The following is a 16,441-nucleotide window of genomic DNA, read 5'->3' on the forward strand; positions in this document are numbered from 1 at the left end:
GTTACATTTAATTGTTTGGGTTCTTGCTAAATAAACGTCACTCGGCTTTTACATGCTTCCTCTCTAACATGCCAGGACAGGCATGAGCGCCCACGTAGTAATGAAACGTAACATTAACCCCTTCTGGCTGGTCTTGGTAGTCATTCTTCCTTTTGTGTGTGTTTGGATCTACTTCCAATATCATTTAAACACAGTTTTCCAAAAACTGTTCAGAGCTTACTGTCACATTCGTTGTATCCTATGTGTACATATTAGGTCTGTTTACATTATGATAACCTTGCCCCATTGGAATATGGTTTATGCTCTGATTATCTTAAAGTCTGTAATAAATCAGCATCATCATTATCAAACCACATTTATTATATGTGTAATTGTGCATGACATTGCATTCAGGTTCCAGATATGAACTGTGTCTGTGATGTAATTCAAGAAGAAACTACTTTTCCTTTTCTTTTCTTTTTTAACATTTATTTATTTTTGAAAGAGAGGGAGACAGAGTGTGAGCAGGGAAGGGGCTGAGAGAGAGGGAGACACAGAATCCGAAGCAGGCCCCAGGCTCTGAGCTGTCAGCACTGCCCGACAAGGGGCTCAAACCCACGAACTGTGAGATCATAACCTGAGCCGAAGTCAGTCGCTTAACCAACTGAGCCATCCAGGCGCCCCTCTTTTTTTCTGTTTTTATAAATCTTTGACTTTGGTGTTCTTTTTCCTCGTGGAGCTTACTGACATAACACCAGTGCACTTATCAACTCTTTAGTTTCAATCATATTTATTTCTGTCTATCTGTTCTGTGTATTTATGAAGTAATTGATATAGCTGGAGAAAATGTTACACAAATGACATAAATAAGAGAACTCAAACTTTCATTTGTGCTCACCCTCATTACTGTTGTGTAGATGTAGTTGAAGAGGCATAATTATAATTAACACCAATAGAGCAGAGTCATTACGCTCACATTGCAATCAGGATTAAGGCAGTCAAACTGGAAAAATATGTAAACAAAGAGCATTGAGATCATTGATAAGATATTTAGAAGTGTAGGGGTGCCTGGGTGGCGCAGTCGGTTAAGCGTCCGACTTCAGCCAGGTCACGATCTCGCGGTCTGTGAGTTCGAGCCTCGCGTCAGGCTCGGAGCTGATGGCTCGGAGCCTGGACCCTGTTTCCGATTCTGTGTCTCCCTCTCTCTCTGCACCTCCCCCGTTCATGCTCTGTCTCTCTCTGTCCCAAAAATAAATAAAAAAAACATTGAAAAAAAATTAAAAAAAAAAGATATTTAGAAGTGTTGTTATACAGGGATAATATCATAAATATCATATATATAAGGCAACTTTTATTTTGTAAGCAGTTGAACAGCTGTGGCGTTTACTCTGTAAGAATACAGTATATGTTTCTGTTTTGTTAGCCTTAACACCAAGTGCGTGATATTTAATAAGTAATATGTAATTCATAAATAGATACTAGTAGAATTAATCCTAAAATCGGCCATTTTGATGCATTTCACCCATGAAGTATTTGCACTTTGTGTATCGTATAAAATATTTAAACCTCTACTTGTTGACTAAGTAACCTGAATATGCAGGTACTTTAAATTAAAATTTAGAAGGATCTGTTATGTATCTGTTGCAAGAACAGAGTAAGTTTTATGTGCAGGGAAATATCCATTATCCTATTTCTTTTGAATCACCGAAGAAGTACAAATGTTTTGGCTTCTTTTTCGGTAGTGTCTATCTTGTTTTCTTCCTTGTTAAAATAGTAATTTTGAAAAGCAGTTATCTACTCAAAGTAGTGATTGAAAACCAATTCTAATTAACCTTCTTATTTTTACTCAGTATGGCTTATGATATGAAGCAATTTTATTTTTCTTAATTGACTTTTGAAAAGCAGCTTCTTTCTTTGTTGTGTGTTCTCACTTCTTTTCTTCTTCTAATTCATTCTTTTTCTTCTCTTCCAAAATGATTCGTGAGTCAGGAGCAGTTCTTTCTGTGCTGCTCAAGCAGGTGAGGAGAGGTTGGCTTTCTGACACCTTTGGTTCTTTTCCCTACAGTTAGTCACTAATTCCGTGTTGTTATTTATTCTTTTATCGATACCGACTCTACACCTGGAGAGTTGGGGATATTTATTTATGTGTTCCTTTGACTGAAGAAAAAGCCTTAGGCATCTGGAAATGTTCTCATATTTATAGAGAACTCTGATTTTGAAAGGAGTAGGGGCACCTGGGTGGCTCACTTGGTTAAGCATCTGACTCTTGATTTTGGTGCAGGCCATGATCTCACAATGTGAGATTGAGTCCTCCTGCATCAGGATCGAGCCCCCTCATTGGGTTCCGCTCTGGGTATGGAGCCTGCTTAAGATTCTCCCCCTCTTCCTCTCCCTCTGCCCTCCCCTGCCTATGTTACTTCTCACACTTCTTGTTTCACTGAATATTTTTCCATAGAATTTATTAGTCGCTAATATTTTATGATTTAATTATTTATCCTGTTTGTTATCCCTTTGCTCTCTACCCACCAGTAGCGTGTAAGGTCCAGGAGGGTAAGGCCCTTTGTCATTTTGCTGAAGGATGCATACCATATAGTTATGGGTTCATTTTTGGCTCCTCTCTTCGGTTCCATTGATATATGTGTCTGTTTTTGTACAGTACTATACTGTATACAAGCTTTGTAATACAGCTTGAAGTCTGGAATTGTGATGCCTCCAGTTTTGTTTCTCTTTTTCAGGATTGCTTTGGCTATTTGGAGTCTTTTCTGGTTCCATACAAATTTTAGAATTCTTTGTTCTAGCTCTGTGAAGAATGCTGGTGTTGTTTTGATAGGGATTACATTGAATGTGTAGATTACTTGGGGTAGCATAGACATTTTCACATAACTTGTTCTTCCAGTCCATGAGCATGGAATATTTTTCCATTTCTTTGTGTCTTCTTCAATTTCTTTCATTAAGTGTTCTATAGTTTTCAGAATACAGATCTTTTACCTCTTTGGTTAGGTTTATTTCTAGGTGTCTTTTCGTTTTTAGTGCAATTATAAATGGTACCGATTCTTTGCAAGACATGCAAATGGCTAAGAGACACATGGAAAAATGTTCAACATCACTCATCATCAGAGAAATACAAGTCAGAACCACAATGAGACCACCTGAGACCTGTCAGAATGGCTAAAATTAACAACACGGGAAACAACAGATGTTGGTGAAGATGCATTAGAGGGGAACCCCCTTACGCTGTTGGTAGAAATGCAAGCTGGTAAAGCCACTCTGGAGAACAGTGTGGAGGTTCCTCAGAAACTTAAAAATAGAACTACCCTGCGACTCAGCAATTACATTACTAGGTATTTATCCAAAAGATACAAAAATACTGATTTGAAGAGGCACACCCGCCCCAATGTTTATAGCAGCACTACTAACAATAGGTAAATTATGAAAAGAACCCAAATGTCCATCAACTGTGAATGGCTAAAGATGTGGTATACACACACACACACACACACACACACACATATGTATATATACACACACACTTGTATATATATATACGTGTATATATATGTAGGTATATATATATATATGTGTGTATATATATATTGGTACACACACACACACACACACACACACACACACACACACACTGGAATATTACTCAGCCATACAAATGGAACTAGAGTATACTATACTAAGCAAAATAAGTCAGAGAAAGACAAATACCATATGATTTCCCTCATATGTGAAATGTAAGAAACAAAACAGATGAACATTAGGGAAGGGAAGGAAAAATAAAATAAGGTAAAAACAGAGAGGGAGGCAAACCATAAAAGACTCTTAACTGTAGAGAACCAACTGGAAGTTGCTGGAGGGAGGTGTATGGGGGAGGCCTAAATGGGTGATGGGTATTAAGGAAGGCACTTGTTGGGATGAGATCTGGGTGTTACATATATAAGTGATGAATCACTGGGTTCTTCCCCTGAAACCAGTACCTCAGTATATGTTAACTAACTTAAAGTTAAATAAAATCTTGGAAAGAAAAAAAAAAAGATTGCATAGCAAGCAGTGAGAAGAGTGCCTAAAATAGAATAACCACTGAATATTTGTTGGAGGAGTGAATGAATCCTGATTTGTGATTGGGAAAAGGAAAGCAGCAAATGTGGTGATTAGTTCTGACCTAATCTGTGTTTCAAAGTCTGTTTTTTCTATTTGTTCGTATGCTTTCTTATTTGAAGTCTGTCATTTTTAATGTATTGACAAATCAACAAGTGATGAAATAGATTCTTCAACCAACTTTACCAGCAGTTTCATCCATTCAGGTTGTGATTCCATGGAATGAATGTATTTCCTGACTTGCATTGTGTAACAGAATTCCAATAAGTAGTGAATTGTATGTCGAAAAATAGTTAACAAGATGTGATACTTTGCATGGTTTATTAATTATGGACATCTGTGCTTTCTAGCTTTAAATATCTAATCAGTAGTTGACTTACTAAGACTTCAGGGCTAATACCCATTTTCTATGAAAAGAATAAGGATTTTATTTAGCAATTGTCTTATAATTTGAAAGCCAATTTGTAAATTTTGGTTTGTTGTTTTTAGAAGTTTGGGGGCCAAAACATAGGTCCATGAACATGCAATTCTTCATAAAGCTTTATAGGCCAAAGGTCTGAGCTTTTATTTGCATTTAGTTGTTTGAAGAAAGAGATTCAGTTCCTGTAGATTATAGGGGTTAAGAGGAGTGTGTAGGGGTAAAAAGGCTCACCCGAACAGCCATGTTACCTTGAAAAAGGGCTAGCCAGTGCTGATTCTACATACACTAGTAATATACTAGTGTATCATTCTACTATATAGCAGTCTTTCTATAGCTGTGCTAATTATGGGTAAAGAATTTCATGGACAAGAAAGAATGTAATTTTATATTATCAGATTTTTCTTTAAAAAGAGATTTATGAACTTAAACAGTGCAATATTGATCAACAGAATTTGAATCAAGCTTCTCTGTGAATAAAATAACAGTTTTGTTGATAAACTACCAGCGATTTTATGTTTCAGGACAAATTATACATTGCTTATACCATATTTGGCCCAGATTTTTAATAATCGTCTGTATTTTCTTTTGCTTTGTACTACTTGTATTTTTATTTTCTTTTATGAAGCAGTTAGCATTTGTTGATTCTGATGCACTCTTCCATAGATTTTTTTTTTTTTACCTCTTCCTGTGTACCAGAAAACTATGCCCTTTATTCATGGGTGGTGTTGTTGTGATATTGTCATGCACACTCACAAGAAAAGCTCTGTAAGTAATTTGTTATGTGACTATGTCAGCACTATGGCACTGAGCATATATAATAGTCTTTGTATAGAAATTATTTTATCTGCTAATTAGGTATATCTTCACAGGGTCGCCCAGGTGGCTCAGTCAGTTAAGCATCTGGCTCTTGATTCCAACTCTTGCTGACAGCAAGGAGCCTGCTTGGGATTCTGTTTCTCCCTCTCTCTGCCCCTTTCCCCACTCATGCACACACACACACACACTCTCAAGATAAATAAATAAACATTTAAAAAGTTCAAAATATGTATATCTTCGCATATTTTTGTTATTGCAGATTGAAAGACATGACAACTGTGCCTATGACTACCTAGAAGTTCGAGACGGAAACAGTGAAAATAGCCCTTTGATAGGGCGTTTCTGTGGTTATGATAAACCTGAAGATATCAGATCTACCTCCAACACCTTGTGGATGAAATTCGTTTCTGACGGAACTGTGAACAAGGCTGGGTTTGCTGCCAACTTTTTTAAAGGTAATTTGAAGTGATTTAAAGTGTGATATTTCCTTTGTGAGGAATAAATGTGATCTTTAACTTTGAGTTAAGAGAGGAAAGTTATACTGAATGCACTGTTGGGAAAGATATTTGGATGACTTTTGATAGTAGAAGGTTACCGGTATAATACTGGAATCAGGAACTTTCTAGAACAGACTGGGAGCCTCATTAGGATATTCTGTCATCTGCTTTTTATGAAACAGTCAAGATGGCAAAATCCAGAAAGGGAATGCAGACAGGGAGAAAACATTTGCAATATAATAAACATGGGATTCATGATCAGAAGAAAGTTTACTGATACATCATTCATCAATTGATTTCCAAGTGACAGCATTTCTAAACCATCCTATAGATAACAACATCCCACCACGTTGAAAATAATGTATGGCCTTCTTCGTAGGATATTCTGATACCGAAAATGCCTTCTTGACAAAGAATTATTATTGATCAGCTTTAATATTTACTCACATAACCAAATTTTAGTGTATTTTCATGTCTCATATTTGGGGTGTATTACTTAGGTAAAAAGAAAGTCATTTTAGTGCACATAGTGTCAAATTTGCATTTGGAAAATTCATAGGCACTTAACATTAAGTGTGTCATTGTAAAAATTATTTTATGGGGAGAGAAACAAAACTTTCTCTACACTGATTTTTATATAATAAATGATGGATTTAGTTGTGTATGTCAAAATTTAGTGTGATTAATAACCAAACATTTTAACATTTGATTATTTAAAGAACATTATAATGGATTTTCCCTGAGCATTACTTCGCTATTCACCATAGGATATGAAAGGCAGAAAACCTTGGCGCTTTCACTAGATGTATTAAAAGTGTTTATTAAAATGTACGTTCACATGCTTTAGTTCTTCTCTATATGTAGGATTTTACAGTAGAAGAAACATTCTATCAAGATTCTCTCCTGTGATGTTTATATATTTGGTTACCAAAAATGCTTGGACTTTGGCCAACGCAGAGTTTCTGCTGAGAATACTGTTTGCTATTTTCTTAACTCACACTAGGTTATTTCTGAAGGTTGAGATTATGGAATATCTTATCATCTATGCTGTTTTAAATAGTGTATATTTTTATATGTATTTATTTCATATATATATATTTATATTTCCATGTATAATTAAAATCGCATATGTATCTACAAAATACGGAATTTTAATATTTCTTGTATCAGTATGTCTATATAGAAAATGCTGAAAGCTTTACATTTAATGAGGTCCAGTAGTTTCTTTTATTTTTTTTAATGTTTATTTATTTTTGAGAGAGAAAGAAAGAGAGAGAGACGTAGCATGAGCTGGGGAAGGGCAAAGAAAGAGAAACAGAGACAGAATCTGAAGCAGGCTCCAGGCTGTTAGCACAGAGCCCGACGTGGGGCTTGAACTCACAAACCGTAAGATCATGACCCAAGCCAAAGTCGGATGCTTAACCAACTGAGCCACCCAGGCGCCCCTAAAGAGGTCCAGTAGGTTTCTGAATTTTCTTTCTTTTTAATTTACATTTACCATAAGCTGTTTCTTCATGGCATTTTTTTTTTTAAATCTAAGATTGTATTGTAACTTTTTTTGCACACTACATTTTTGCAGTTAATGACATTTCTTTAAAAGCATTTCTTAGGATATCTAGCACACTATACTATGAAATCAACAGGTGAAGCTATATTTTTTCAGTAAGCCTTTCTATTTTATTCTGGAAATTTTATACATTGTAAGAATTCTTTTAGCCCTTAACAATCAGAAAAAAACCCACATACTTGTCTGAGGTGATCTTCAGTTGGCACTGATAGAAGGTTCCAGTCCCTCCCTTGGTTCTTATACACTAATTAGATTGTAGTGACGTGAATTCTGGTACACCAGCTGTCAAGGACTTACAAATTGCCCCTTCCCCTTTGTTGAAGAAATCAATTTTCCCTGTTTTATTCGGTTATTAAGTGTCACATTTTCAGAAAATTTTACACCTTACTATGTAAAACCAAATACTGTGTCTCGTTCTCTAACTCTCGCCATCTTTGCAGAGGAAGACGAGTGCGCCAAACCTGACCGTGGGGGCTGTGAACAGCGATGCCTGAACACACTGGGCAGTTACCAGTGTGTGTGTGAGCCCGGCTACGAGCTGGGACCTGACAAGAGGGGCTGTGAAGGTAGGGCTGCATTTGCAGGTGGCGCTTCCTGCCTGAATCCTCCAAATCACCACTGCTGCTCCATTCCTTCTTTCTTTCCTATCCTGTCATTTTCTTCCCCTCTGCTTCCCTCTTTCCTTTCCTCCACAGAAACCTCTTTCCTCAAGAGGTTTCCTCAAGAGTCCTAAGACTCAGTGTTTCGTCATAGCTAACATGACTCCTAGCCTGGGTTCTTGTTATAGAATCGGTCATTTCCTCCTTTGGTTACCAGGCCACCTTGTTTATATGTGTATTTCTCTCTCTCTCTCATTCTCTCTCTCTCTCTCTCTCTCTCTCTTGCTGTCACTATTTATCTATATCATCCATCTATCTATCCATCTATTTCTATTTTTATCTCTATCGAAACCTAGATTTTTATCCATCTGTCTGGCATTTATTTTTACCTTTTCTTAACATATTTTATGGGTACATCTCCCTTACTAAAGTGCAGAATCCTGAATCTGAATTTTTTTTGTATCTTTAGTATTTAGCACAAATATAAAGTTGGAGCTAAATGTGTTTTATCAATAAATGATTCATAAACAAAGAGGTCTTGCTGTTTTCCCCATTTCCTCTACACATTCTAAGAGGAGATTTCTTGCACAATGTTTTGTTGCCATGTCCTGTGATGTCTTCCTTCAGAATTTAAAGCTTTGTCTTGTTTTCCCATCTCCCCTGCTTCATCCTATTACAGGCCCCATGCTTGGATTACAAAATAAACACACTGGTCTTCCTTCCAATGGTCTCTTCCTCCTTTATTCCTCTCTCAACATGTCTGCCCAAATCATCTTCATAAAGCTTGTAGCAATTTAGCATTACTTATCATGATGTATTTATTACTTTGGTGATTACTTTTGGTGGTGTCCACAAAAGTGCAAATGGAAGTTCCCTAAAAATGAGCACCTTGCTCTCTATGGTGTCTGCAATAGAGGACATAACAGTGGCAAACATGGCGGACGTCTTTGCTTCCTGACCTACTTTAAAAAGCCAGTCTCTCTGTTTCTTCTTAAAAGTTTCAACTTTTCTCTGTGACAAAAGTCTCCATCCTGTCTATTAAACTACTTATCTGCTCTCTGTACTCAGATAAAATAGACACAGTAGGCGATACAGTATCTTTAAAACAGAGGACATTGTATACCAGACAATGTGGTTGTTAGTTCAGTGTGGTGCCTAAGAATAATTATTTTACTTTATAATAATTTACCAAAAAGTGGTAGATGTGAAAGTACAGGAAGTTTTTACAATACATGAATAAATGTAGTAATATACATATGTACACATGCATATATGCATACATACACATGTATATACAAAGGCAATTAAAATAAAGAGAGCACTTACTTTAGGTAACTCTTGACTCCCTAGGAATTAGTTACAAACCTTGTACAATATGTGTTCTTTTTACTTTTGGATACCCTGTTTTGCTAATTTCACTAATAATAAGCAAGAGAGGTAAGGTATTAAACAGTACCTCTTTTAAATAGATCATCCAAAAGGGGAAGAAAAAACAGTTGTTAAATGAGGTTTTCAAATAACAAATATGATCTATTTACTCTAGTGTATCCAGCTCGCTAGCTCACTAACTCCCAAGACTTGCTCATCTTGGGCAAAATGAGTTTGAAGAGATAAACAACTGATTTTGGTCTCACTACATCAGCCTATATTGATGCTTACAACCATACTGTGTAGGTATTATACTACCCATTTAAAAGATAAGAGAATTGACACCCAGTTTTCTTTATGTTGTTTTCCTAACTTTAAAGTGATCTGAAATGTTGTTACACAGTCGTAGCTTGTTTGGATCCAAAACTACAAATTAGTGCCTTATAAATGGGATTAGATAATTAAAATAATTGTAGTAAAAACTAAGGAGCTGAGACTGAGACTTTCTAGATTTTGAAAAATCTGGAAGATGGTTGAAATTTAATGCTGAGATGTTTGGTTATCGATGGAAAGATGCTAAGAAGGGAATGACTCTATAGGAGAAAACTTTGTCCTTTTCTTTCCTTCTAGCGGCTTGTGGCGGACTTCTTACCAAACTTAATGGCACTATAACCACTCCAGGCTGGCCCAAGGAGTACCCTCCTAATAAAAACTGTGTGTGGCAAGTGGTTGCACCAACCCAATACAGAATTTCTATGAAGTTTGAGTTTTTTGAATTGGAAGGCAATGAAGTAAGTGAATAATAAATACAATTTTTTTTCTGTTGTGTTTTGGGAACCTCTGAAGACAATCTGGTAAATGCAAGGGAGGAAGGGAGGAAGGAGGGAAGGAGGAAAGGGTTACAGAAATACAGTCATATAGATGTTATAGTCTTTGCTGTACTGTTCATTTCTGCAACTGTTCATAATTTCTGTTGGCATTGGATGATATTTATTTTTATTTTGTTTTTTTTAAATTTTTAAAAAAAAAATTTAATGTTTATGTATGTTGAGGGACAGAGAGACAGAGTGTGAGCAGGGGAGGGGCAGAGAGAGAGAGAGACACAGAATCCAAAGCAGGTTCCAGGCTCTGAGCTGGAGAGTGAGTCCCAATGTGGGGCTCAAAGTCATGAACCATGAGATCATGACCTGAGCCCAAGTAGGGCACTTAACCGACTGAGCCACCCAGGTGCCCCAACATTGGATGATATTTTAGACTGTTTCTAGGAGACTGAAAATTACCTAGAGGGAGTTTTTACTTAGTGTATTATTATACAGCTTCATTTATCCAAGAAATATGGAAAAATTAAGGTCAGCTTCATGTCACAGAGACTTTTCTAAAAACATCAATCAACTAATATCCACTGCTTGAGTCAAAACAAAAATAGCTATTTAAGCTATCTCCTGGGTTGGTTGAGCATCCAATTCTTGGTTTCTGCTCAAGTCATGATCCCAGGGTCGTGAGACTGAGACCCATGTCGAGCTCCATGCTGAGCACAGAGCTCTTAAGATTCTCTCTCTCCTTCCCTTTGCCCCTCTCCCCCAACTCTTTGAAATAAATAAAGTGGGCGAAGAAGCCATTTAGAATAACCTGCTATATTTTACTTGTGGCGATGAGTATATTTTCAGTATTAAGTAGTTTTTCATTATGAACATGTTCATGATTATAAATAAAGATTAATTTTTTAATCTCAATCAAAGAAGCATTTAGTTGACTCTATCTTTCCTTTACAAAATATAGCTTATTGTAATAAAGGACCCATTTTCTGCCAGGTGGCCACATTCAAAGAAGCGAAATCATTTATTTGAGAATTCCTAGGTGCTAGTGCACACACACCAAATTCGAATGGAATGTCAAGTCTAGAAGTGAGAACTTTAGGACTGTGTCCTTTGTATGATTGGTCAACATTGGTTTAATTTCAGTTTTGTTGAGTTTTCCCACTTCCTTTTCTTTTTTTTTAATTTTCTAACTTCCATATCCTTTCTTCCAATGACTTCTGTGATTGTTTTAAAACAAACATGATTTAAAACTTTTAAGTATGATAAAATTAACTCAAAAATTATTTTGTCTCTGACATATATATATACACACACACACACACACACACACATACATATATATGTTGAACACTTATAAAGAAGTGAGATAACAGAAATATAATGTATCTATTCTCCTGGGAAATAATAGTTGGTAATATTTAGGGATTTTTACACCATTATTTTGTCTTCGTACATGTATCTTTGTTTTTTTCCCCCTCCTGCTTTTCTTTATTTTTTCTTAATTCCTTTTATTTTTTTTCTCTTAATTCTGCCTGTAGTAGTCCATCAAGGCACTCATGTGCATTTTTTTAGTCCTACTAATAGTTTTGAGGTAAGAAGTTCCTGACTTTTGTGTTTCCTTAAAGGAAATTAAAATCTGAAAGGTGATGAACTTATGTATTTCAGAGAATTATAGAAATGAGAGCTCAGCTGGTCTCTTTTGAGACCTTCCTTACATCATGTGTACATTTTATGATGGCAAAAACTGTTTATGTTTCTAACATACTCTGTCCACGTGACATATCATTTTCCTTTAATAATTCCCTGAAATTTTGAGAAATATTGAAATGAAGAACAGATTTTTATAGCAATTTTAGAAAAGGTTTCATATGAGCGACCCTTTTTGAAAATGATCATCTCCCTACCAGTTCTGTGATGTGGTGTGAACTTAGTGTTGAATGACTTCTACTCTGTCAGTTTCCCCTGAAGCTATTAGTTGTGACAGATACAACATTTTTGATTCATCAGTTGATAGATGTTACTAGGAAGGCTAGAAGTTTGTATTGAAGAGGATGGGGGGATACGTGGTTTTAAATAAATGGGTCACTGTATTCTGAAAGCATTTTTCCCATGGGTGCTGTGTTCTTTGTTCCTGGAAGGACCCTTTATAAACTCGATAAGATATCCCAAGTTTCTTAAACTTATAATGATGTTACTATGTGGAAGGCTGTTACAGAATTCTGTGTATTTTTGTGGTTTGATGTCTTGCTTACTTAAAGACATGAGCAAAAACTTGACGTATAGAATATCGGACAAAGTTTTAAGTCCATTGTTGTATTCATTATATTGATATCCAAAGGAAAGATGATGTCAAACAACTTTAACCTTGGTAACATTCTCCTAGTCTGTGCCAGAGCCCTCTCTAAACAGAGGCTGAAGTTGTAAACTTTTAATTTTTTCCTAACAACCTTTTGCTTATTTATCACCTAATTAATATCACAAGAAACTTCAATTTGAGTTGACATATTGCAAAGTACAGATCATGCCCCAGGGTTCAATCATATGCATTGTTAAACCTTGCTAATTACACATTTATGTAATAAGGTCATTCATGCAAGATATATTCTTTAGAATGTGCTCTGTTGGAACTTTGGAGAAGTGTATTATGGAAACATCTGTTAGAGTAGCCATAAAATTGCTTAAGAATGCCTGGCGTTCACGTACCTTCTTCCACTTTGGTGTTGTTAGTGCGTTACATATAAAACAGAATGAGTCTACTTTATTTTAGTGTAAATTCCCCTCTCCATTCCACCACATAGAGTTTTTATTTGTTTGCAATTCTATGGTATAGCTACAGAGTAACTTTATAGTGCCTAGCAACTCAAACAAGTTAAGAAGTATCAATTTGTTTGATGAATTTGAAAGACGAGGTATCCTTTTTCTTGTATACCACAGTGTCTGTGTCTTCTTTGAAATTTCCTAAGGGTACTCTTCTGATTAGGACACAGTGTTTCTGGGAGACAGCACTGGACCAAGGCAAACTCTGTGCTGTTTTCACTGAACTGCCATGTATGATAAGTATAATTTTGGACATTTTATTTAAAAATTTCTGAACCTCAGTTTTCTTATCTTTACGGTAGAAAGGAAGGTTTCTGTTGTTAATGGTTGTTTTATAGACTTTAAATGTACCAATTTTTTTAGATTTTAAAAATTTTTCTTCTTTAAAGTTTATCTTTATTTGTTTTGAGAGAGAGGTTGGGAGCAAACAAGTGAAGGGCAGAGAGAGAGGGAGACGGAATCCCAAACAGGCTCTGCACTGACAGCACACAGCCCGATGTGGGGCTCAAACTCACAAAATGTGAGATCACGACCTGAGCCAAAACCAAGAGTCGGATGTTTAACCTACTGAGCCACCCAGGTGTCCCTAAGTGGCAATTCGATGTAATTGTTGTCAGCGTTAACTAAGACAGCACATGACAAGTTCTTTCACAGTTCCTAGTGAAAATATCTAAACATTTAATTTTTTTTTTTTTTAAGGCCGCAAAGGATGTTCTTGTGACCATCAGCACCATTATCTCAACAAATATTCATCTCAGTTCTCCTAAACTCTATTCTTTGGGAAAAAAATATATTGTAAATACATATAAACAAACACACATTTGTATATACAAATAGGTATTCAGAGCAAAATTCACTAGTCTATTTTTCATGCCATCCACCTCATATTTGGACTCTTTCTCTGATTTTTTTTTTTTGTTTGTTTGTTTACTTGTTAATTCCAATTTGACTACCAGAGGACTAAAGAGAGAAAGAAATAGTAGACTTTTCAAAAATGAATGTCAATCCTCTGACACTTTAAAATCTGTGACTATACAGTGCCTGGCTAGCTCAGTCAGTAGAGCATGAGACTCTTAAAATCTGGTGTCTATAATAATTTTGTTTTTTCTAGGTTTGCAAATATGATTATGTGGAGATTTGGAGTGGCCTTTCCTCGGAGTCTAAATTGCATGGCAAATTTTGTGGTGCCGAAGTGCCTGAAGTGATCACATCTCAGTTCAACAATATGAGAATTGAATTCAGATCTGACAACACTGTATCCAAGAAGGGCTTCAAAGCACATTTCTTCTCAGGTATCAATATTCCATGTGTATATGGTGGACTTTCAAGGTGGATTGGCTTAAATTATTATCTATTCTTCATAGTTTTCTGTAAATGTAACTTGGAGGGACATAGAATGCACAAACATTTATTGTAGGTTTAACAATTTTTTTTTACTTATAAATAGAAGGTTAATAATTGGGGCCCTGATAAAATGTAGCTCCTAAACACTTAACAATCAAATTTTATGAAGGCTAATACAAATAACACAAAGTTATTACAGTGTTTTCATACGGTGACTTTATAAATGGATGGGGATAATGATACAAGACTTTGAAAAAGTGGCAGGCTTTTTCAAAATGGTTTATCTTTGTTTTTGGAATATCTGATCTCATTTTACCAACACATTTTTTGGTCTTATTTTTTAACAACCTTTTTCTTATTCCTTTTATTATATTTTCATTCTTATTGCTAAATTGATATTAAAATCATACTTTGCCTTACCACTATAGAAAAGATTATAGTATGAAACCTACAAATATTGACATTATAATTTTACTAAAAATAAGAGATTATCAGGTATATTTAACAGTTGACCCTTCTGTTTGGAATTTAATATTTAGTTTAACCAACTCATAGTAAAATTTCCCTCTTCTAGAGCTTGTATTTGTTAGAAATCCCTCAACTTTAAGGAAATATATGGAAATATCAGTGAAAATTCCTTTTATTTTTCCAATTTTGGAATCATACTTTACTTATAAAGATAATATGCTGAAACTTCAAAAGTAGATAAAATTATAATAAACCCTAGTATAGCAATCTATTCTGCCTTTCAGACTGGCAAGCAGTTTAAAGCAACTGAATTCCAATTATATTTTAATATTAGGTAATTTGGATTGAGTTAATTCAAAGTCCATTTATTCCAGTCCCCATGTGTTTAAAATTAATGAGATTTACAGTGCCCGGGGTTTGTTTGGGGTTTTCAGTGTAATTGAAGTTAATGGTTCACAAACTCCATTGAGGTCCACGTCATACACAGAAGTACATTCAAAATACAAGGGATCTTGGCTGTCTTATTCACCTTGCCTTTCTTCCCCCAGATTTAATTGCCTTTTAAAAATTCATCTCAGGCATTCATTTAAGATTTGTGTTATTCAAAGTAGCATTTTAATATCCTAATTTGATGAAAGCAAGGCTTTCTTAGACTTCACTATTTTCTGCATATCATGTTTTACAAATTTTACGTGACTCAGTGGTTAGAGATAAGGGTTCTTATTTTAGAACCACCAAAGTATTTATTTTAAAAATGGAAATTATAAAGTGAATAAATTTTATAATATTAATAATATTCAGGATCCTTTTCACTGTACCATAGTCCGACATTTTCCTAAATAATTACCTTTTTAAAAGATACATTCTCCATATACTGGTGGCAAAGGATGCTTAAATTTAAAGTTACTCAGAATATTTAAAACTCATCTGATATTATTGGTCAGGAAAAACTTTCAAATTGTAAAGACAGATTGTTTGTGTCTTTAGAATGATACTGTTGAAATATACAGCATGCTACTTTAATTCTTATGATACAAATATAAGGGGACATAAAGAAGATGATGTTCTCCAGCACATGCAAGTGCATAGTCTTTATTCCTGTCTGTGTAGCTGTGCTTTGTAAAATTATCTGAGTACCTTGGGAGTACTTGAGCCCGTAACAACTAATTTGCTGTAAATCATATTCACTGATGCAGATCATTTTAGGAAATTGTGTCTGTTTTTGGTATTTATCAGTGCTATATTTAAAAAGTATAAGTAAACTAGGTAACATTGAGTCTAGTCTAGATTGTTTGGTGGAATGTAGGTAGTGAAGTAAATGGAACAATGAATTTCAAGGGGGAAATTAAACCCCGAGTGTTCATAGGATAGCTTCCATTTTGAGAATTTATTATGCAGGCATGCATCACCTCTTTAATAATCAAAATAAGGATGTAATATTCTCACTATTATAGTCACCTGACAGAAGAAACAGCTGAGGAGTTAAGTAAACGGCTCAGTGCCACAAGCATTTAAACCCCAGCATGTCCTGGTTTGTCTAAGAGCGCATCATGCCCTTTGCAAATAGCCTTCGTTATGTGTTACACTCAACGTATCTGTGACCTGAAAAACAACAGATATACTTTTCACTTCTTTATTAGATT

The 16,441-nt window shown here is 35.4% G+C and overlaps 1 protein-coding gene across 1 annotated transcript in view; it reads left to right on the forward strand.

Annotated features, from left to right (window-relative positions):
* The window catches only part of TLL1 (tolloid like 1), a 211,211-nt gene that overhangs the window by 162,807 nt on the left and 31,963 nt on the right, over nucleotides 1–16,441 (forward strand). The window contains exons 13-16 of the mRNA XM_047091921.1: nucleotides 5,580–5,775; nucleotides 7,825–7,950; nucleotides 9,982–10,142; nucleotides 14,098–14,278. Coding sequence (XP_046947877.1) covers nucleotides 5,580–5,775; nucleotides 7,825–7,950; nucleotides 9,982–10,142; nucleotides 14,098–14,278 — 664 coding nt within the window. The remainder of the gene's footprint in view (nucleotides 1–5,579; nucleotides 5,776–7,824; nucleotides 7,951–9,981; nucleotides 10,143–14,097; nucleotides 14,279–16,441) is intronic.

This window comes from Lynx rufus, unplaced genomic scaffold (assembly GCF_022079265.1).
Source record: "Lynx rufus isolate CCGP_SWC_20201006 ecotype Redwood Valley unplaced genomic scaffold, mLynRuf1.p SCAF_3, whole genome shotgun sequence".
Lineage (NCBI taxonomy): Eukaryota > Metazoa > Chordata > Mammalia > Carnivora > Felidae > Lynx > Lynx rufus.